This window comes from Raphanus sativus, unplaced genomic scaffold, assembly GCF_000801105.2.
Source record: "Raphanus sativus cultivar WK10039 unplaced genomic scaffold, ASM80110v3 Scaffold0402, whole genome shotgun sequence".
NCBI classification, from domain to species: domain Eukaryota; kingdom Viridiplantae; phylum Streptophyta; class Magnoliopsida; order Brassicales; family Brassicaceae; genus Raphanus; species Raphanus sativus.
Genome location: NW_026615721.1, coordinates 17,993 through 41,508, shown reverse-complemented (window position 1 = coordinate 41,508; position 23,516 = coordinate 17,993). Strand labels below are relative to the sequence as shown.

Genomic DNA, 23,516 nt, shown 5'->3' with positions numbered 1-23,516 from the left:
CAAGAGAAGTGTGCTCTTTTCCTGTCTTAGTTTTTGTCCCATTGGGTTTTGCTAAGATAGGTTTTTAACGAGGCCTTGTCTTGCTAATCAAATCACCTAGCATGATACTCTCGAACCACATAAGTACCTTATGTTATTTTTAGACTATAGTTTTCTTATTTCGTTACACAAGTCAAAGAGGAGCCTGTTCCTTAATGACTCTTGTTGTTTCCGAGACCTTGTGCATGTACAAGGATCTCACTATATATGTGTGTGTCTCGTAGTCTAATAGAATCATTGATATGATTCCAGATCATGTCAAGAAGAACAAGGACCAACCAGCTGAAGAAGAAGTTGCCTTAGACCTTTCTAAAGGTCCCATGACTCGTGCAAGAAGAAGTTGATAGGGAAGTTTCGATCTTTTGTTGTTTTTCAATTAGAACCCTTCGGCTCCTTTTGAATCCATCGATTGATCTGAGTTCTTTGTTGTGTTATTTCGTTAGATCTAATCATATTCTATCTATTGCTGTTGTTTTTGAATCAAATCCTGTTAGATCTAAGTGATTTCATTATATTTGATCTTGATCTGATTCGATTTCGTGTGTTGAAAGTTATAGAAAAGTTTGATCTGTTCAAATCGTGTTTCTTAGATCGCAAGTTTACTCTTTTGATCAAATCGTTTCCTTTTTTTTAAATTTTTCTGGAACATCTTACTTGTTGATTGTTTCCTTTTGTCTCAGGTACCAATGGTGAATGAGTCAGATGAGGAGGCGGAGCTTGTGAGACAGAGTAGAGTTCTAAGAGAGGAGATGACGGAGCAGTTAAAGCAAACCCTAATCACTGCCGTGGCTGATATGATCAAAACGAGTATCACGGGTCTTCGTGATGAGTTGAGACAAGAGCTGAGACAAGCTACTGGTCAGGGCCATAGTAATGAGGTTAGGAGAGAAAGAAGAGATCAGAGTCCACAGAATCACTCTGAACCAAGGAGAGATCGTAGAGAGCATGCTGAATCTCATGAGACCGATCACTACTATGAGCGTCACCGATCTGAACTCAGTGGGTCGTCTTCATCTAGAGGCAGTAGAAGAAGGCAGAGGCGTGATCATGATGAGAGGAGGAACCAGAGAGATGATTTCAATGGATTAAAGATCAAAATCCCTCCTTTCCATGGCAAAGTTGATCCGGATGCTTATCTCGAGTGGGAGAAGAAGATCGAGTTAGTTTTCAACTGCAAACATTACAGCAATACTCAGAGAATCCAGATTGCAGCTACTGAGTTCCATGACTATGCTCTAAGTTGGTGGGATCAGTTGGTAACTAGTAGAAGAATCAACCAGGAGTATCCAGTTGAATCGTGGCAAGAGATGAAGTCTCTTATGCGCAAGAGGTTTGTACCTAACCATTACCACAGAGATCTTCATCAAAAGCTAAGAAGACTCACGCAAGGCTCCAAGACTGTTGAGGAGTACTATCAAGAGCTAGAGTTGCTGATGTTAAGGGCCAGTATTTCAGAAGACAGAGAAGCAACTATGGCAAGGTTCCTTGGAGGTCTAAACCGTGAGATACAAGATAATGTTGAGATGCAACACTATGTGGAGATAGAAGAAATGCTGCATAAGGCCATCTTGGTAGAGCAACAGCTTAAGAGGAAGGGTCATTCCCGTGGTAGCTATGGATCAACACGATTCCAACACTCCAAAGAAGATAAGCCTAGCTTTCAGAAGGAGAATAAACCTCAGCCTAAAGAAGAGTCCAAACCTATCAGCATCTACGACAAAGCTAAAGGGAAAGTTGAAGCATCTAGTTCAAGAGCCAGAGATGTCAAGTGCTTTAAGTGCCAGGGTCGTGGTCACTATGCCAATGAATGCACCAACAAAAGGGTGATGGTACTACTTGACAATGGCGAGTATGAGTCAGCAGCTGAAGAAGAGCAAACAGAGGATAAGTCTGATGAAGAGCATGAAGAAGAACCGGTTCACGGAAGGTTGCTGGTGGCAAGAAGAAACCTTAGTCTCCAAACTAAGACCGAAGAGCTTGAGCAAAGAAAGAACCTATTTTACACACGGTGCTTGGTACAAGGGAAGTTTTGCAGCCTCATAGTTGATGGTGGTAGTTGTGTCAACATTGCGAGTGAAACCATGGTGCAAAAGCTTGGATTGCAGGTCCAGAAACACCCAAAACCTTATAGACTCCAATGGCTTAATGATGAAGGCGAGATGAGGGTTTCTACTCAGGTTTTAGTTCCTTTATCCATTGGAAAGTATGAGGATGAAATCATGTGTGACATCTTGCCTATGGAAGCAAGTCACATACTGCTGGGAAGGCCTTGGCAATATGATAGACGCGTTAACCATGATGGCTTTACCAATAAGCATTCTTTTGAGTTCAAAGGCCGAAAGACAGTACTGGTTCCTTTGTCTCCAAAGGAGGTTCACCAAGATCAGCTACAACTTCAGAAGAAAAAGGAGGATAATCTTAAGTCCACTCAAACCGAGCCACAACACAACTTCTATGCCAAAACTGGTGATATCAAAAGATCTCTTCACTCTAATCAAACTGTTCTTTTGTTCATTTATAAAGAGTCTCTCTTGAATCTAACAAATGTTACACCGGTATACCCGAGTGAGATGAAGTCTCTTTTGCAGGAATATGATGATGTGTTTCCAGATGATAATCCTGTAGGTTTACCACCTATACGAGGGATTGAACACCAGATTGACTTTGTTCCTGGATCCACACTTCCTAATAGACCTGCTTACAGAACCAATCCGGTTGAAACCAAAGAGCTCCAAAGACAAGTAGATGAGCTAATGGAGAAAGGTCACATCCGTGAAAGTATGAGTCCTTGTGCTGTGCCAGTCTTACTTGTGCCCAAGAAAGATGGAAGCTGGCGCATGTGTGTTGATTGTAGAGCAATCAACAATATCACGGTGAAGTATCGACATCCTATCCCTAGACTTGATGATATGCTTGATGAATTGCATGGTTCTAGCATCTTTTCTAAGATTGATTTGAAAAGTGGCTATCATCAGATTAGGATGCAAGAAGGTGATGAATGGAAAACTGCATTTAAAACTAAGCATGGTTTATATGAGTGGTTAGTCATGCCATTCGGATTGACAAATGCACCTAGTACATTCATGAGATTGATGAATCATGTGCTTAGATCATTCATAGGCTCATTTGTTGTAGTTTACTTTGATGATATTCTTGTTTACAGCAAAAGCTTAGAAGAGCATATAGTTCATCTTAGGTCTGTTCTTGATGTGTTGAGAAAAGAAAAGCTTTTTGCTAACCTTCAGAAATGCACTTTTTGTACGGATAACTTGGTCTTTCTAGGCTTTGTTGTGAGTGCAGATGGAGTTAAGGTTGACCAGGAGAAAGTAAGAGCAATACAAGAATGGCCAATCCCTAAGTCAATCAGTGAGGTCCGGAGTTTCCATGGCCTTGCTGGTTTCTACAGAAGATTTGTGAGGGATTTCAGTACTATTGCAGCTCCACTAACCGAAATCATCAAGAAAGACGTGGGCTTTAAGTGGGGAGAAGCACAAGCAGCTGCCTTTCAATGCCTAAAAGAGAAGCTTACTAATTCCCCTCTTCTTATACTTCCAGATTTTAATAAAACCTTTGAAATCGAATGTGATGCTTCCGGTATAGGTATTGGTGCTGTCTTGATGCAGGATAAGAGACCCATAGCTTACTTCAGTGAGAAGCTTGGAGGAGCTACACTCAACTATGCAACGTATGACAAGGAACTCTATGCGCTTGTGAGAGCTTTGCAGACTTGGCAACACTACCTCTGGCCTAAGGAGTTTGTGATACACACGGATCATGAATCTCTTAAGTACTTAAAGGGCCAAAGCAAGCTCAGCAAAAGACACGCCAGATGGGTTGAGTTCATAGAAACATTTCCTTATGTCATCAAATACAAACAAGGTAAAGAAAATGTTGTTGCTGATGCTCTCTCTCGAAGGTATGTTCTCTTAAACACTCTAGATGCTAAGCTCTTAGGATTTGAGCAATTCAAAGAAATGTATGAAACTGATCCTGACTTTAAAGAGGCTTATCTATCTTGTGAAAAGGTTGCTAAAGGTCACTACTTTAGGCATGAAGGATATTTGTTTTATGATAACCGCCTATGTGTGCCTAATTGTTCTATGAGGGAGTTGTTTACCAGGGAAGCTCACGGAGGAAACTTGATGGGACACTTTGGCATTGCCAAGACTCGTAAGGTTTTGCAGGATCACTTCTTTTGGCCACACATGAAGAAAGACGTGGAGAAGATATGTCAAAGATGTGCAACTTGCAAACAAGCTAAGTCCAAATTGCAATCTCAGGGTTTGTATACTCCTCTTCCTATTCCTTATCACCCGTGGAATGACATTTCTATGGATTTCATTATTGGATTGCCTAGAACTAAAACTGGAAAAGATTCTATCTTTGTTGTTGTTGATAGATTCTCTAAGATGGCACATTTCATAGCTTGTCATAAAACTGATGATGCATTGCATGTTTCTAATCTGTTCTTTAAGGAGATAGTTCGTTTGCATGGCATGCCTAAGACCATTGTTTCAGATAGAGATACTAAGTTCCTTAGTTACTTTTGGAAAACCTTGTGGTCTAAGCTAGGAACTAAGTTGTTGTTTTCTACTACATGTCATCCGCAAACTGATAGTCAAACTGAAGTAGTGAATAGAACACTAGGTGCTCTCTTGCGTGCATTCATCAAAAAGAATTTGAAATCTTGGGAAGAACATTTACCTCATTGTGAATTTGCATACAATCATGCTGTGCATTCTGCTTCCAAATTTTCACCATTTGAAATTGTTTATGGGTTCAATCCCACTTCTCCTTTGGATCTAATGCCTTTACCTGAGTGTGCTAGAGTCAGTTTTGATGGAAAAAGAAAGGCCGAGATGGTGCAGGAGATTCATAAGCAAGCACGCCACAACATTGAAGAGAAAACCAAGTTGTATGCTAAACATGCCAACAAGGGCAGACGTGAGATGATCTTTGAAGAAGGAGATCTTGTTTGGGTGCATCTCAGGAAAGAAAGATTTCCAAACGAAAGGAAGTCTAAGCTAATGCCAAGGATTGATGGACCATTTGAGATCGTGAAGAAGCTTAGCAACAATGCCTACAAGCTTGATCTAAAGGGAAGGTATGACGTGAGTAATAGCTTTAATGTTGCTGATTTGGTTCCTTTTATTGCAGATGATCCAGATTTGAGGACAAATCCTTTTCAAGAGGGAGGGAATGATATGATTCCAGATCATGTCAAGAAGAACAAGGACCAACCAGCTGAAGAAGAAGTTGCCTTAGACCTTTCTAAAGGTCCCATGACTCGTGCAAGATCAAAGAAGCTCAAGGAAGCTATTGGAGGCTTAATCAGAAAGTCTTTGAAGAAAGAAAGTCTTGAAGGAAGCTTGATACTTCAAGACCCACTCATCACCATTCAAGTCATCATACCATCAAGCTGAGTATCATCTAGGCTAGCAAGAGAAGTGTGCTCTTTTCCTGTCTTAGTTTTTGTCCCATTGGGTTTTGCTAAGATAGGTTTTTAACGAGGCCTTGTCTTGCTATTTCAAATCACCTAGTATGATACTCTCGGACCAGATCACATTAGGATCTTATTATATCTTTAGACTATGCTTTTTATTTCGTTACACAAGTCAAAGGGAGCGTGTTCCTTTATGACTCTATGTTGTTTACGAGACCTTGTGCATGTACAAGGATCTCTCTTTATATTCTGGTCGAGCAAGTCTAATAAGATCATCATCTTTTATCTAAAAACCCTTCTCTTCTCTTGTCGCTATCAACGAGAGTTTGAGAGTTCTGGTGTGTTGTATCCAGAGTCTAAGGACTTCTCCTTTAGTGTGTCATATCTAAGAGAGTTGTCTAGGAGTATCAAAGAGCCATCCGCATCTCTTTGTGTTACCATTCGCATCCACAACCCTTGAAAGATTGAGTTCCGATTCATCTTTGCAAGGATCTATCCAATATCATCAGTGTTCATCCGTAGGTCGTAAGATCATCCATCTTTATCTAAAAACCTTGTTCTCTCTGACTTGTCTTTGCGAGTTCTTGAGTTCTGTTGGTGAGTAATATCCAGCAATCTCTAGTTGTCTAAGGAGGTGTGTTATATCCAATCTAGTCAACTAAACCGTGTCAAGGAGCCATTCCGCAACTCTTTGATTCATCACCATTTCACTGCCTTGAAGATCTTGAGTCTTTGATTCGATCTTGCAAGGATCTATCCATATCATCCAGAGAAATCATCCTAGGATCGTATTAAGTGGTATCAGAGCACTCTGGATAGGGAAGTTCTCGATCTCTCTTTGATTTTTGATTTGAACTCTTCGGCTTCTTTTCAAATCATCGATAGATCTGTGTTTTTGTTTAAGTTTATCACTTGATCTGATCATTCTATCACTTGTTTTCATTGATCTGAATCGAATCCTGTTAGATCTAAGAATTTTTATCATATTTGAATTTGAATCGATCAATTGCTTGTGTTTGAAGAAATCGTGATCATAAATCTGTTGTTTGTTCTGCAAGTTTTCATCATTTTTCTTTGTTTGATTTCGTTTCTATTGAACTACTTATTTGTTTAAGTGTTTGATTGAATCAGGTACCATGGGGAACGAGACTGATGAAGAAGCGGACTTGATGAGAAGAAACAAAATGCTGATGGAAGCCATGACTGCTCAGTTGAACAAAACCATGTTGGAGAACATGTCAACTATGATGAAAGACAACATGGAAGAATTAGAAGGGAGATTAGACAAGCTACTGGTCAAGGACACAGCCGTGAAGCTGAAAGAGAAGAGCAATCTCCACAACGCCAACGAGAGCATGATGGTTCACAAGAAACTGATAACTACTATGAGCGTAGAAGATCCTCTTCTAGAGACAGTCGTAGGAGACCTAGGAGAGATCACGTGGGAAGAAGGTATCATAGAGATGAGTATACTGGTCTTAAGATCAAGATCCCTCCTTTCCATGGCAAGGTTGATCCTGATGCTTACTTGGAGTGGGAGAAGAAGATTGAGATTGTCTTCAATTGTCAACACTACACAAACGCTCAAAGGATCCAAATTGCCACTACTGAGTTTTATGACTATGCTTTGAGTTGGTGGGATCAGCTAGTGACTGCTAGACGTGTCAATCAAGAGTATCCTGTTGACTCTTGGCAAGAGATGAAGTCTTTGATGCGCAAGAGGTTTGTACCTAGCCACTACCATCGTGATTTGCACCAGAGGCTACGAAAACTGATTCAAGGCTCCAAAACCGTGGAGGAATACTATCAAGAGATGGAGTTGTTGATGCAAAGAGCGAGTGTCTCAGAAGATAGAGAAGCTACCATGTCAAGGTTTCTTGGAGGACTCAACCGTGAGATACAAGATAGAGTGGAGATGCAGCATTACGTTGAGCTAGAGGAGATGCTACACAAAGCTATCTTGGTGGAACAACAACTCAAAAGAAAGAGCTACTCTCGTTCTAGCTATGGTACTAGCAAGTTTCAGCATTCAAGGGAAGAGAAGCCTAGTTACCAGAAGGAGAGCAAGCCTTATCAGAAGGATGACACTAAGCCTAGCAGCATCTTTGACAAAGATAAAGGAAAAGCAGTAGCTACGGGTTCGAAGTCTCGGGATGTTAAGTGCTTTAAGTGTCAAGGGCGTGGACACTATGCCAACGAGTGTACTAACAAAAAACCATGATTCTTCTAGACACTGGAGAGTATTTGTCTCAGGATGAGAAGATCCACACTGAACGTGAGCAATCTGAGGCAGAATCTGAAGAAGAACCGGTCAGAGGAAGGTTACTAGTAACAAGAAGACTTCTGAATCTTCAAACCAAGGCAGAAGAAACTGAGCAGCGTGAGAATTTGTTCTACACTAGATGTCTGGTTCAAGGAAAGGTCTGTAGTCTCATCATTGATGGAGGAAGTTGTGTCAACGTGGCCAGTGAGACAATGGTGGCAAAGTTGGGTTTAAGAGTTCAGAAACATCCAAAGCCATACCGGTTGCAGTGGCTTAATGAAGAAGGAGAATGAGAGTCTCAACTCAGGTTCTGATTCCCATAGCCATTGGTAAATACGAAGATGAGGTTCTATGTGATATACTACCTATGGAGGCAAGCCACATTCTTCTTGGACGACCTTGGCAATCAGACAGGCGTGTGATGCATGATGGTTATACTAACAAGCACACCTTTGAGCATAATGGCAAGAAAACCGTGCTGGTGCCTCTAACTCCCAAAGAGGTTCATGAAGATCAACTTCAACTTCAGAAAAAGAAAAAGATTGATCTCAAGCCTGATCAAAGCAAGCAACACAGTCTCTATGCCAAAACAGGGGAGATCAAAAGAATTCTCTACTCTCAAAATTCTTTTGTTTTACTCAGGTTTAAAGAAAACCTACTAACTGTTGCTAATAAAACACCGGAATATCCGAGTGAACTATCTTCTCTTTTGCAGGAATACAAAGATATCTTTCCAGAAGACAATCCAATTGGGTTACCTCCAATTCGTGGGATTGAGCATCAGATAGATTTTGTTCCTGGAGCTACACTTCCAAACCGGCCATCTTACAGGACCAACCCTGTTGAAACTAAAGAGTTACAAAAGCAAGTGGAGGAGCTTATGGAAAAGGGACATATCAGAGAAAGCATGAGTCCTTGTGCCGTTCCAGTGCTTCTTGTGCCAAAAAAGATGGTAACTGGAGAATGTGTGTTGACTGCAGAGCCATCAACAATATCACTGTAAAGTATCGCCATCCTATTCCTAGATTAGATGACATGCTAGATGAATTGCATGGGTCTTGCTTCTTTTCTAAGATAGATCTTAAGAGTGGTTATCACCAGATTAGGATGAAGGAAGGTGATGAGTGGAAAACTGCATTTAAAACTAAACATGGATTGTATGAATGGTTAGTGATGCCATTTGGTTTGACGAATGCACCTAGTACTTTCATGCGCTTAATGAATCATGTTCTAAGATCATTCATAGGCATCTTTGTTGTTGTTTACTTTGATGACATCTTAGTTTACAGCAAAAGCTATCATGATCATATAGAACATCTTAGGGCTGTCTTTGATGTGCTTAGAAAAGAATCTCTTTACGCCAATCTTAAGAAGTGTACATTTGGAACAGATAACTTGGTCTTTTTAGGCTTTGTTGTGAGTGCAGATGGTGTTAAAGTGGATCAAGAAAAGATCAAAGCATCCAAGAATGGCCAAGTCCAACCACCGTGAGTGAAGTAAGAAGTTTCCATGGGCTTGCTGGTTTCTACAGGCGATTTGTCAAAGATTTTAGCACTATAGCAGCTCCCTTAACTGAAGTGATCAAAAAGGATGTTGGATTCAAATGGGGAGAAGCACAAGAAACCGCCTTTCAATGCCTTAAAGAGAAGCTCACTCATTCTCCTCTCCTTACTCTTCCTGACTTTAATAAAACGTTTGAGATTGAATGTGATGCTTCCGGTATAGGTATTGGTGCTGTCTTAATGCAGGATAAGAGACCAATAGCTTACTTCAGTGAGAAGCTTGGAGGAGCTACACTCAACTATGCAACATATGACAAGGAACTCTATGCGCTTGTGAGAGCTTTGCAAACTTGGCAACACTACCTCTGGCCTAAGGAGTTTGTGATACACACGGATCATGAGTCTCTTAAGTACTTAAAGGGGCAAAACAAGCTCAGCAAGAGACATGCCAGATGGGTTGAGTTCATAGAAACCTTTCCATATGTGATCAAATACAAACAAGGTAAGGACAATATAGTGGCTGATGCACTATCTCGAAGGTATGTCCTCTTGAACACTCTTGATGCTAAGTTGTTAGGATTTGAACAACTTAAAGGAATGTATGAAACCGATCCTGATTTTAAAGATGCATATAAATCTTGTGAAAAGTTTGCTTCTGGTCATTACTTTAGACAAGATGGGTTTCTCTTCTATGATAATCGTTTGTGTATTCCTAATTGCTCTTTGAGAGATTTATTTGTTAGGGAATCACATGGAGGAAGTCTTATGGGGCATTTTGGTATTGCCAAGACTCTTAAAGTTTTGCAGGATCATTTCTTTGGCCTCGCATGAAGAGAGATGTGGAGAGAATCTGTGAGAGATGCGCAACTTGTAAGCAAGCTAAGTCCAAAGTTCAAGCTCACGGTTTGTATACTCCCTTACCCATTCCTTATCATCCTTGGAATGACATCTCTATGGATTTTATTGTTGGATTGCCTAGGACTAGAACCGGAAAGGATTCAATCTTTGTAGTTGTTGATAGGTTCTCCAAAATGGCTCACTTCATTGCTTGCCACAAAACTGATGATGCATTGCATGTTTCTAATTTGTTCTTTAAAGAGATTGTGCGTTTACATGGCATGCCTAGAACTATAGTATCTGATAGAGACACTAAGTTTCTTAGTTACTTTTGGAAGACACTTTGGTCTAAGTTAGGCACTAAGCTATTGTTCTCTACTACTTGTCACCCGCAAACTGATGGACAAACTGAAGTAGTGAATAGAACTCTAGGAACACTCTTGCGTGCATTCATTAAAAAGAATTTGAAATCATGGGAAGACTATTTACCTCATTGTGAGTTTGCATATAATCATGCTGTGCATTCTGCTTCTAAGTTTTCACCATTTGAGATTGTTTATGGGTTCAATCCCACCTCTCCTTTAGATCTAATACCTTTACCTGAGTGTGAAAGAGTTAGTCTTGATGGAAAGAAGAAGGCAGAGATGGTGCAACAACTCCATGAGCAAGCAAGGCGTAATATTGAAGAAAAGACTAAGCAGTATGTCAAGCATGCAAACAAAGGCAAACGTGAGATGGTCTTTAAAGAAGGTGACCAAGTTTGGGTTCACCTAAGGAAAGAAAGGTTCCCTGATGAGAGGAAGTCTAAGCTCATGCCGCGAATAGATGGACCTTTTGAAGTCATAAGGAAGATCAGCAACAATGCTTACAAGCTGGATCTCCAAGGTAAGTACAACGTGAGTAATAGTTTCAATGTTACTGACTTGATCCCTTTTATTGCAGATGAACCAGATTTGAGGACAAATCCTTTTCAAGAGGGAGGGGATGATGTGATCATGGACCAGATAGATGATGGAGAAGATGAGACTAAGGATCAACCAGCTCAAGAGGATGCCTTAGAAGTTTCAGAAGGACCAATGACTCGTGCTAGAGTTAAGAAGCTCAAAGAAGCCATTGGAGGTTTACTTAGGAAGTCTCTGAATCAAGATGAATGTCTTGGAGGAAGCTTGATACTTCAAGACACCCTTATCACCATCCAAGCTATCTCACCATCAAGCTGAGTATCATCTAGGCTAGCAAGAGAAGTGTGCTCTTTTCCTGTCTTAGTTTTTGTCCCACTGGGTTTTGCTAAGATAGGTTTTTAACGAGGCCTTGTCTTGCTAATCAAATCACCTAGCATGATACTCTCGAACCACATAAGTACCTTATGTTATTTTTAGACTATGGTTTTCTTATTTCGTTACACAAGTCAAAGAGGTTCATCCTGGTTTGATAAAGAATCATGAAGATATTGACATATGTCCGAACAGGCTAATCTGGAATCATCTGGATAGAAAGTGGGATATCTTCTTACTCACAACTCCTATGAGATTTATTCAACTTCCTGGTTATTCTCCACTGATTAGTGGTTCCAAATAAAGCTTCTTAGATCGTGGTTCATCCTGGTTTGATAAGAATCATGAAGATATTGCCATATGTCCGAACAGGCTAATCTGGAATCATCTGGATAGAAAGTGGGATATCTTCTTACTCACAACTCCTATGAGATTTATTCAACTTCCTGGTTATTCTCCACTGATTAGTGGTTCCAAATAAAGCTTCTTAGATCGTGGTTCATCCTGGTTTGATAAGAATCATGAAGATATTGCCATATGTCCGAACAGGCTAATCTGGAATCATCTGGATAGAAAGTGGGATATCTTCTTACTCACAACTCCTATGAGATTTATTCAACTTCCTGGTTATTCTCCACTGATTAGTGGTTCCAAATAAAGCTTCTTAGATCGTGGTTCATCCTGGTTTGATAAGAATCATGAAGATATTGCCATATGTCCGAACAGGCTAATCTGGAATCATCTGGATAGAAAGTGGGATATCTTCTTACTCACAACTCCTATGAGATTTATTCAACTTCCTGGTTATTCTCCACTGATTAGTGGTTCCAAATAAAGCTTCTTAGATCGTGGTTCATCCTGGTTTGATAAGAATCATGAAGATATTGCCATATGTCCGAACAGGCTAATCTGGAATCATCTGGATAGAAAGTGGGATATCTTCTTACTCACAACTCCTATGAGATTTATTCAACTTCCTGGTTATTCTCCACTGATTAGTGGTTCCAAATAAAGCTTCTTAGATCGTGGTTCATCCTGGTTTGATAAGAATCATGAAGATAATGCCATATGTCCGAACAGGCTAATCTGGAATCATCTGGATAGAAAGTGGGATATCTTCTTACTCACAACTCCTATGAGATTTATTCAACTTCCTGGTTATTCTCCACTGATTAGTGGTTCCAAATAAAGCTTCTTAGATCGTGGTTCATCCTGGTTTGATAAGAATCATGAAGATATTGCCATATGTCCGAACAGGCTAATCTGGAATCATCTGGATAGAAAGTGGGATATCTTCTTACTCACAACTCCTATGAGATTTATTCAACTTCCTGGTTATTCTCCACTGATTAGTGGTTCCAAATAAAGCTTCTTAGATCGTGGTTCATCCTGGTTTGATAAGAATCATGAAGATATTGCCATATGTCCGAACAGGCTAATCTGGAATCATCTGGATAGAAAGTGGGATATCTTCTTACTCACAACTCCTATGAGATTTATTCAACTTCCTGGTTATTCTCCACTGATTAGTGGTTCCAAATAAAGCTTCTTAGATCGTGGTTCATCCTGGTTTGATAAGAATCATGAAGATATTGCCATATGTCCGAACAGGCTAATCTGGAATCATCTGGATAGAAAGTGGGATATCTTCTTACTCACAACTCCTATGAGATTTATTCAACTTCCTGGTTATTCTCCACTGATTAGTGGTTCCAAATAAAGCTTCTTAGATCGTGGTTCATCCTGGTTTGATAAGAATCATGAAGATATTGCCATATGTCCGAACAGGCTAATCTGGAATCATCTGGATAGAAAGTGGGATATCTTCTTACTCACAACTCCTATGAGATTTATTCAACTTCCTGGTTATTCTCCACTGATTAGTGGTTCCAAATAAAGCTTCTTAGATCGTGGTTCATCCTGGTTTGATAAGAATCATGAAGATATTGCCATATGTCCGAACAGGCTAATCTGGAATCATCTGGATAGAAAGTGGGATATCTTCTTACTCACAACTCCTATGAGATTTATTCAACTTCCTGGTTATTCTCCACTGATTAGTGGTTCCAAATAAAGCTTCTTAGATCGTGGTTCATCCTGGTTTGATAAGAATCATGAAGATATTGCCATATGTCCGAACAGGCTAATCTGGAATCATCTGGATAGAAAGTGGGATATCTTCTTACTCACAACTCCTATGAGATTTATTCAACTTCCTGGTTATTCTCCACTGATTAGTGGTTCCAAATAAAGCTTCTTAGATCGTGGTTCATCCTGGTTTGATAAGAATCATGAAGATATTGCCATATGTCCGAACAGGCTAATCTGGAATCATCTGGATAGAAAGTGGGATATCTTCTTACTCACAACTCCTATGAGATTTATTCAACTTCCTGGTTATTCTCCACTGATTAGTGGTTCCAAATAAAGCTTCTTAGATCGTGGTTCATCCTGGTTTGATAAGAATCATGAAGATATTGCCATATGTCCGAACAGGCTAATCTGGAATCATCTGGATAGAAAGTGGGATATCTTCTTACTCACAACTCCTATGAGATTTATTCAACTTCCTGGTTATTCTCCACTGATTAGTGGTTCCAAATAAAGCTTCTTAGATCGTGGTTCATCCTGGTTTGATAAGAATCATGAAGATATTGCATATGTCCGAACAGGCTAATCTGGAATCATCTGGATAGAAAGTGGGATATCTTCTTACTCACAACTCCTATGAGATTTATTCAACTTCCTGGTTATTCTCCACTGATTAGTGGTTCCAAATAAAGCTTCTTAGATCGTGGTTCATCCTGGTTTGATAAGAATCATGAAGATATTGCCATATGTCCGAACAGGCTAATCTGGAATCATCTGGATAGAAAGTGGGATATCTTCTTACTCACAACTCCTATGAGATTTATTCAACTTCCTGGTTATTCTCCACTGATTAGTGGTTCCAAATAAAGCTTCTTAGATCGTGGTTCATCCTGGTTTGATAAGAATCATGAAGATATTGCCATATGTCCGAACAGGCTAATCTGGAATCATCTGGATAGAAAGTGGGATATCTTCTTACTCACAACTCCTATGAGATTTATTCAACTTCCTGGTTATTCTCCACTGATTAGTGGTTCCAAATAAAGCTTCTTAGATCGTGGTTCATCCTGGTTTGATAAGAATCATGAAGATATTGCCATATGTCCGAACAGGCTAATCTGGAATCATCTGGATAGAAAGTGGGATATCTTCTTACTCACAACTCCTATGAGATTTATTCAACTTCCTGGTTATTCTCCACTGATTAGTGGTTCCAAATAAAGCTTCTTAGATCGTGGTTCATCCTGGTTTGATAAGAATCATGAAGATATTGCCATATGTCCGAACAGGCTAATCTGGAATCATCTGGATAGAAAGTGGGATATCTTCTTACTCACAACTCCTATGAGATTTATTCAACTTCCTGGTTATTCTCCACTGATTAGTGGTTCCAAATAAAGCTTCTTAGATCGTGGTTCATCCTGGTTTGATAAGAATCATGAAGATATTGCCATATGTCCGAACAGGCTAATCTGGAATCATCTGGATAGAAAGTGGGATATCTTCTTACTCACAACTCCTATGAGATTTATTCAACTTCCTGGTTATTCTCCACTGATTAGTGGTTCCAAATAAAGCTTCTTAGATCGTGGTTCATCCTGGTTTGATAAGAATCATGAAGATATTGCCATATGTCCGAACAGGCTAATCTGGAATCATCTGGATAGAAAGTGGGATATCTTCTTACTCACAACTCCTATGAGATTTATTCAACTTCCTGGTTATTCTCCACTGATTAGTGGTTCCAAATAAAGCTTCTTAGATCGTGGTTCATCCTGGTTTGATAAGAATCATGAAGATATTGCCATATGTCCGAACAGGCTAATCTGGAATCATCTGGATAGAAAGTGGGATATCTTCTTACTCACAACTCCTATGAGATTTATTCAACTTCCTGGTTATTCTCCACTGATTAGTGGTTCCAAATAAAGCTTCTTAGATCGTGGTTCATCCTGGTTTGATAAGAATCATGAAGATATTGCCATATGTCCGAACAGGCTAATCTGGAATCATCTGGATAGAAAGTGGGATATCTTCTTACTCACAACTCCTATGAGATTTATTCAACTTCCTGGTTATTCTCCACTGATTAGTGGTTCCAAATAAAGCTTCTTAGATCGTGGTTCATCCTGGTTTGATAAGAATCATGAAGATATTGCCATATGTCCGAACAGGCTAATCTGGAATCATCTGGATAGAAAGTGGGATATCTTCTTACTCACAACTCCTATGAGATTTATTCAACTTCCTGGTTATTCTCCACTGATTAGTGGTTCCAAATAAAGCTTCTTAGATCGTGGTTCATCCTGGTTTGATAAGAATCATGAAGATATTGCCATATGTCCGAACAGGCTAATCTGGAATCATCTGGATAGAAAGTGGGATATCTTCTTACTCACAACTCCTATGAGATTTATTCAACTTCCTGGTTATTCTCCACTGATTAGTGGTTCCAAATAAAGCTTCTTAGATCGTGGTTCATCCTGGTTTGATAAGAATCATGAAGATATTGCCATATGTCCGAACAGGCTAATCTGGAATCATCTGGATAGAAAGTGGGATATCTTCTTACTCACAACTCCTATGAGATTTATTCAACTTCCTGGTTATTCTCCACTGATTAGTGGTTCCAAATAAAGCTTCTTAGATCGTGGTTCATCCTGGTTTGATAAGAATCATGAAGATATTGCCATATGTCCGAACAGGCTAATCTGGAATCATCTGGATAGAAAGTGGGATATCTTCTTACTCACAACTCCTATGAGATTTATTCAACTTCCTGGTTATTCTCCACTGATTAGTGGTTCCAAATAAAGCTTCTTAGATCGTGGTTCATCCTGGTTTGATAAGAATCATGAAGATATTGCCATATGTCCGAACAGGCTAATCTGGAATCATCTGGATAGAAAGTGGGATATCTTCTTACTCACAACTCCTATGAGATTTATTCAACTTCCTGGTTATTCTCCACTGATTAGTGGTTCCAAATAAAGCTTCTTAGATCGTGGTTCATCCTGGTTTGATAAGAATCATGAAGATATTGCCATATGTCCGAACAGGCTAATCTGGAATCATCTGGATAGAAAGTGGGATATCTTCTTACTCACAACTCCTATGAGATTTATTCAACTTCCTGGTTATTCTCCACTGATTAGTGGTTCCAAATAAAGCTTCTTAGATCGTGGTTCATCCTGGTTTGATAAGAATCATGAAGATATTGCCATATGTCCGAACAGGCTAATCTGGAATCATCTGGATAGAAAGTGGGATATCTTCTTACTCACAACTCCTATGAGATTTATTCAACTTCCTGGTTATTCTCCACTGATTAGTGGTTCCAAATAAAGCTTCTTAGATCGTGGTTCATCCTGGTTTGATAAGAATCATGAAGATATTGCCATATGTCCGAACAGGCTAATCTGGAATCATCTGGATAGAAAGTGGGATATCTTCTTACTCACAACTCCTATGAGATTTATTCAACTTCCTGGTTATTCTCCACTGATTAGTGGTTCCAAATAAAGCTTCTTAGATCGTGGTTCATCCTGGTTTGATAAGAATCATGAAGATATTGCCATATGTCCGAACAGGCTAATCTGGAATCATCTGGATAGAAAGTGGGATATCTTCTTACTCACAACTCCTATGAGATTTATTCAACTTCCTGGTTATTCTCCACTGATTAGTGGTTCCAAATAAAGCTTCTTAGATCGTGGTTCATCCTGGTTTGATAAGAATCATGAAGATATTGCCATATGTCCGAACAGGCTAATCTGGAATCATCTGGATAGAAAGTGGGATATCTTCTTACTCACAACTCCTATGAGATTTATTCAACTTCCTGGTTATTCTCCACTGATTAGTGGTTCCAAATAAAGCTTCTTAGATCGTGGTTCATCCTGGTTTGATAAGAATCATGAAGATATTGCCATATGTCCGAACAGGCTAATCTGGAATCATCTGGATAGAAAGTGGGATATCTTCTTACTCACAACTCCTATGAGATTTATTCAACTTCCTGGTTATTCTCCACTGATTAGTGGTTCCAAATAAAGCTTCTTAGATCGTGGTTCATCCTGGTTTGATAAGAATCATGAAGATATTGCCATATGTCCGAACAGGCTAATCTGGAATCATCTGGATAGAAAGTGGGATATCTTCTTACTCACAACTCCTATGAGATTTATTCAACTTCCTGGTTATTCTCCACTGATTAGTGGTTCCAAATAAAGCTTCTTAGATCGTGGTTCATCCTGGTTTGATAAGAATCATGAAGATATTGCCATATGTCCGAACAGGCTAATCTGGAATCATCTGGATAGAAAGTGGGATATCTTCTTACTCACAACTCCTATGAGATTTATTCAACTTCCTGGTTATTCTCCACTGATTAGTGGTTCCAAATAAAGCTTCTTAGATCGTGGTTCATCCTGGTTTGATAAGAATCATGAAGATATTGCCATATGTCCGAACAGGCTAATCTGGAATCATCTGGATAGAAAGTGGGATATCTTCTTACTCACAACTCCTATGAGATTTATTCAACTTCCTGGTTATTCTCCACTGATTAGTGGTTCCAAATAAAGCTTCTTAGATCGTGGTTCATCCTGGTTTGATAAGAATCATGAAGATATTGCCATATGTCCGAACAGGCTAATCTGGAATCATCTGGATAGAAAGTGGGATATCTTCTTACTCACAACTCCTATGAGATTTATTCAACTTCCTGGTTATTCTCCACTGATTAGTGGTTCCAAATAAAGCTTCTTAGATCGTGGTTCATCCTGGTTTGATAAGAATCATGAAGATATTGCCATATGTCCGAACAGGCTAATCTGGAATCATCTGGATAGAAAGTGGGATATCTTCTTACTCACAACTCCTATGAGATTTATTCAACTTCCTGGTTATTCTCCACTGATTAGTGGTTCCAAATAAAGCTTCTTAGATCGTGGTTCATCCTGGTTTGATAAGAATCATGAAGATATTGCCATATGTCCGAACAGGCTAATCTGGAATCATCTGGATAGAAAGTGGGATATCTTCTTACTCACAACTCCTATGAGATTTATTCAACTTCCTGGTTATTCTCCACTGATTAGTGGTTCCAAATAAAGCTTCTTAGATCGTGGTTCATCCTGGTTTGATAAGAATCATGAAGATATTGCCATATGTCCGAACAGGCTAATCTGGAATCATCTGGATAGAAAGTGGGATATCTTCTTACTCACAACTCCTATGAGATTTATTCAACTTCCTGGTTATTCTCCACTGATTAGTGGTTCCAAATAAAGCTTCTTAGATCGTGGTTCATCCTGGTTTGATAAGAATCATGAAGATATTGCCATATGTCCGAACAGGCTAATCTGGAATCATCTGGATAGAAAGTGGGATATCTTCTTACTCACAACTCCTATGAGATTTATTCAACTTCCTGGTTATTCTCCACTGATTAGTGGTTCCAAATAAAGCTTCTTAGATCGTGGTTCATCCTGGTTTGATAAGAATCATGAAGATATTGCCATATGTCCGAACAGGCTAATCTGGAATCATCTGGATAGAAAGTGGGATATCTTCTTACTCACAACTCCTATGAGATTTATTCAACTTCCTGGTTATTCTCCACTGATTAGTGGTTCCAAATAAAGCTTCTTAGATCGTGGTTCATCCTGGTTTGATAAGAATCATGAAGATATTGCCATATGTCCGAACAGGCTAATCTGGAATCATCTGGATAGAAAGTGGGATATCTTCTTACTCACAACTCCTATGAGATTTATTCAACTTCCTGGTTATTCTCCACTGATTAGTGGTTCCAAATAAAGCTTCTTAGATCGTGGTTCATCCTGGTTTGATAAGAATCATGAAGATATTGCCATATGTCCGAACAGGCTAATCTGGAATCATCTGGATAGAAAGTGGGATATCTTCTTACTCACAACTCCTATGAGATTTATTCAACTTCCTGGTTATTCTCCACTGATTAGTGGTTCCAAATAAAGCTTCTTAGATCGTGGTTCATCCTGGTTTGATAAGAATCATGAAGATATTGCCATATGTCCGAACAGGCTAATCTGGAATCATCTGGATAGAAAGTGGGATATCTTCTTACTCACAACTCCTATGAGATTTATTCAACTTCCTGGTTATTCTCCACTGATTAGTGGTTCCAAATAAAGCTTCTTAGATCGTGGTTCATCCTGGTTTGATAAGAATCATGAAGATATTGCCATATGTCCGAACAGGCTAATCTGGAATCATCTGGATAGAAAGTGGGATATCTTCTTACTCACAACTCCTATGAGATTTATTCAACTTCCTGGTTATTCTCCACTGATTAGTGGTTCCAAATAAAGCTTCTTAGATCGTGGTTCATCCTGGTTTGATAAGAATCATGAAGATATTGCCATATGTCCGAACAGGCTAATCTGGAATCATCTGGATAGAAAGTGGGATATCTTCTTACTCACAACTCCTATGAGATTTATTCAACTTCCTGGTTATTCTCCACTGATTAGTGGTTCCAAATAAAGCTTCTTAGATCGTGGTTCATCCTGGTTTGATAAGAATCATGAAGATATTGCCATATGTCCGAACAGGCTAATCTGGAATCATCTGGATAGAAAGTGGGATATCTTCTTACTCACAACTCCTATGAGATTTATTCAACTTCCTGGTTATTCTCCACTGATTAGTGGTTCCAAATAAAGCTTCTTAGATCGTGGTTCATCCTGGTTTGATAAGAATCATGAAGATAAGATTAGAAGTGTGGAGAGATGAGAGAGTAACGAGATTGAGAGACAAAGAGAATGAAAGACATGTTTCACTTAATACTTGAAATGGTTGCATACAAAGGAGTATATAAAGAGAGACAAATCTCTGGATAGTAATAAACAAAGAGCTTGCAACAATATTAAACAAGTCTGGCGTATGGACAGAGGGGAGCAGAGTGAGCAGAGTGAAAGGGACAGGTCCCAACGGTTGGGAACCACTCTCTCCTTACTCTCACCCGTGACTCTCTTCAAACTCGCCAACCATTCTTTTACTTGGCGAGTTTCTTCTTCTCCTCTTCTCCTCTCTTAAGTCTTCACATTATTTGAATATCCAACTATGCTACCTTGTGCTCCAAGCTAGGTTAGCTGTACGGACAGACTTGTGTCACAAGTACTCGTGATCCTTTGCTTTCTTATCCTTGATCTGGTTTCTCTTTACTCATGATGCTTCATCTCAACACTCCCCCTCAAGCTTGACCATGTGGAACAAGTCAAGCTTGGAAGATCATGAAGCATTCCCTCATTAAAACCTTGATGTGCAAAACCCAGTGGGACAAAAACACATCAAGGAAAAAGAGTAGAACACTTCATGACGAGGGGATCACTGAGATGAAAGATCCACAAGTCCAAGCCTTGAATGGATGGACTCGCAGACTTTAGAACTTGCAGCCTTGGTGAAGATATCTGCCAACTGATCCTCACTTCTGGTGTAGCATGGGAGTATAACCTTCTGCTCAACAGCTTGCCTCACTTTGTGACAATCAACTTCAATGTGCTTGGTTCTCTCGTGGAAGACAGAGTTGCTGGCAATGTGTATAGCCGCCTGGTTGTCACAATGCATGGTGATAGGTGTTGTGAACTCAATCCCCAAATCCTTAAGCAACCCCTTGATCCAGATCAACTCACTTGTCAGCTTCCTCATTGCCCTATACTCAGCTTCAGCACTTGAACAAGACACAACCTTTTGTTTCTTGCTCTTCCAAGTCACCAAGTTGCCTCCAATGAAGGTGCAATAGCCAGTAGTTGATCTCCTATCAACTCTATCTCCTGCCCAATCAGCATCACAGTATCCAACTATCTCGGTGCTCTTATTGCATCCCATCCAGATTCCCTGTCCTGGTGCTTCTCTTAGATACCTTAGAATCCTCTCAACCATGCCCCAATGATGAACTTTTGGTGCTTGCATCTGCTGGCTCACTTGGTTCACGGCAAAGCATATATCTGGCCTTGTGATGGTTAGATAGATGAGTTTTCCCACCATTCTTCTGTACCTCTTGACATCTTCAAATGGTTTGTCCTCAAACTCCCCCTTGCGCAATACTTTGTACCCATCTTCCAATGGAGTCTTTGCTTTCTTTGCACCTAGATCACCTGCCTCACTCAACATATCAAGTGTGTACTTTCTCTGGTTTAAGAATAGCCCCTCTTTAGATCGGCATATCTCAATCCCTAGAAAGTACTTTAGTTCTCCCAAGTCTTTGATATCAAATGAGGATTTAAGAAAAGCCTTAGTTAAGATGATACCTTCTTTATCACTGCCTGTAATGATAATGTCATCCACATATATCAGGATGACTATGATACCTTGTTCCGTGGTCAGTGTAAACAAAGTGTGATCAGCTTCAGACTTGTTGAATCCTCTTCCATTTAGTGTTGTGCTGAGCTTGTGGTACCAGGCTCTTGGAGATTGCTTTAACCCATAGATTGCTTTCCTTAGCCTGAGAACATTTCCTGGTTGTACAAGATCTTCCATACCAGGAGGTGGCCTCATGTAGACTTCATCTTCTAGTTCACCTTGTAGGAAAGCATTCTTGACATCCATCTGCCATAGATCCCACTCTAGGTTTACTGCCAGTGAGAGAACCACTCTGATCGTGTGAAGCTTTGCCACTGGTGCAAAGGTATCCAAGTAATCCTCTCCATAGACCTGAGTGTAGCCTCTTGCTACAAGTCTTGTCTTCCTCCTTTCTGGCTTTCCATTGGCTCCATACTTGATTGTGAAGAGAAGCCGGCTTGTCACTGCTTTCTTTCCTTTGGGAAGCTTACTTTCAAAGTATGTTCCATTCTTTTCCATAGCTCCCATCTCATCTCCAACAGATGCTCTCCACTCCTCATCCTGCATAGCTTCCTCATATGTCTTTGGAATCCATTCTTGATCCAATTCAGTGATGAAGGCTTGATGCGCCACTGGATACTGAGCTAGAGAACACACCCCTTGGGTTGGATGGGCTACTGCTTGATTGTTGAAATACACTCTTGTATTTATCCAGTCTGAGGCTGGTCTTCTTTCCCTTGTGCTTCTCCTAAGCATTGGTTGAGCTACCTGCTCCTCTTCCATGTGTTCCTCAACTTGTTGCTCCTCAGCTGGTGTATTTGCATTTCCATCCTGATCATGAACCTGATCACTGTGTGGTGATGTTTCTTGATTCCCCCCTTCAGGATTAGGATGGGAATCCTCACTTGCCGGAGTAACCTCTTCACTCACAGCTACTGGAGGTTGATTTCCAGCTCCAGTACTCCCATTTTCAGAACCACCAGCTCCATCACTCTGATGTTGACTCGGCTGAGGCATATGGATGCCAAGAGACTCCATAATTCTTCTCAAATTGTTTGCCCTATCAGTGGAGGATTGAGAGAGGTCCTTGAGCTCATCCCAACTCTTCTCATCATAAAACCCTCTTGATTCCACAAACTTGACATCTCTTGACACATGAACCCTCCTCATGTTGGGATCATAGCATTTGTAGCCCTTCTGAGTAGTAGAGTAGCCAATGAATACAGCCTTAGTGCTTCTGGCCTCTAGTTTGTTCCGCTGCATACCTGGCTGTAACACATAACACAAGCACCCAAATACACGCAAGTGATCAAGAGAGGGTTTCTTGTTGTTCAATACCTCATATGGAGTGAGGTCATCTAGCACTCTTGTTGGGGTCCTATTGATAAGATAACATGCTGTCATGACTGCATCACTCCAGAAACGTTTGGGCACGTTGGTATAGAACATCATACACCTTGCCACTTCCATCAAATGTCTATTCTTCCTCTCAGCTACACCATTTTGTTGTGGTGTATAAGGGCAACTAGTTTGATGGATGATGCCGTGCTTTGCAAGGTGATTTTTGAATGCATGGCTTGTGTATTCTCCTCCATTGTCTGACCTGAATACTTTGATCTTAACATTGAATTGGTTAGTTATATAGTTTTGAAAATTTATGAAAGCATCTAGCACCCTATCTTTGGTTTGAATCATAGTCAGCCAAGTGTATTTCGATTTTTGATCAATAAAGGTGACAA

General features: G+C 40.0%; 1 protein-coding gene and 1 pseudogene across 1 annotated transcript; both read left to right on the top strand.

The window, feature by feature from the left end:
* The first annotated feature begins 725 nt into the window (after window positions 1-725).
* On the top strand, window positions 726-3,213 carry LOC130502047 (uncharacterized). The gene is made up of 5 exons (XM_056996868.1): window positions 726-897; window positions 1,060-1,295; window positions 1,410-2,505; window positions 2,665-2,817; window positions 3,203-3,213. Exons 1-5 carry the CDS (start codon window positions 726-728, stop codon window positions 3,211-3,213), a joined length of 1,668 nt encoding a protein of 555 aa, XP_056852848.1.
* Window positions 3,214-4,844: 1,631 nt separating this feature from the next.
* LOC130502046 (uncharacterized) lies at window positions 4,845-11,414 on the top strand (annotated as a pseudogene).
* Window positions 11,415-23,516: the final 12,102 nt, after the last annotated feature.

Coding starts and splice junctions, on each gene's coding strand:
- LOC130502047 (XM_056996868.1), top strand. CDS start 726: ATGGTGAATGAGTCAGATGAGGAGGCGGAGCTTGTGAGACAGAGTAGA. Junction 1,296..1,409: donor TAAGTTGGTGGGATCAGTTG/GTAACTAGTAGA, acceptor CTTCATCAAAAG/CTAAGAAGACTCACGCAAGG. Junction 2,506..2,664: donor CAACTTCTATGCCAAAACTG/GTGATATCAAAA, acceptor ATAATCCTGTAG/GTTTACCACCTATACGAGGG.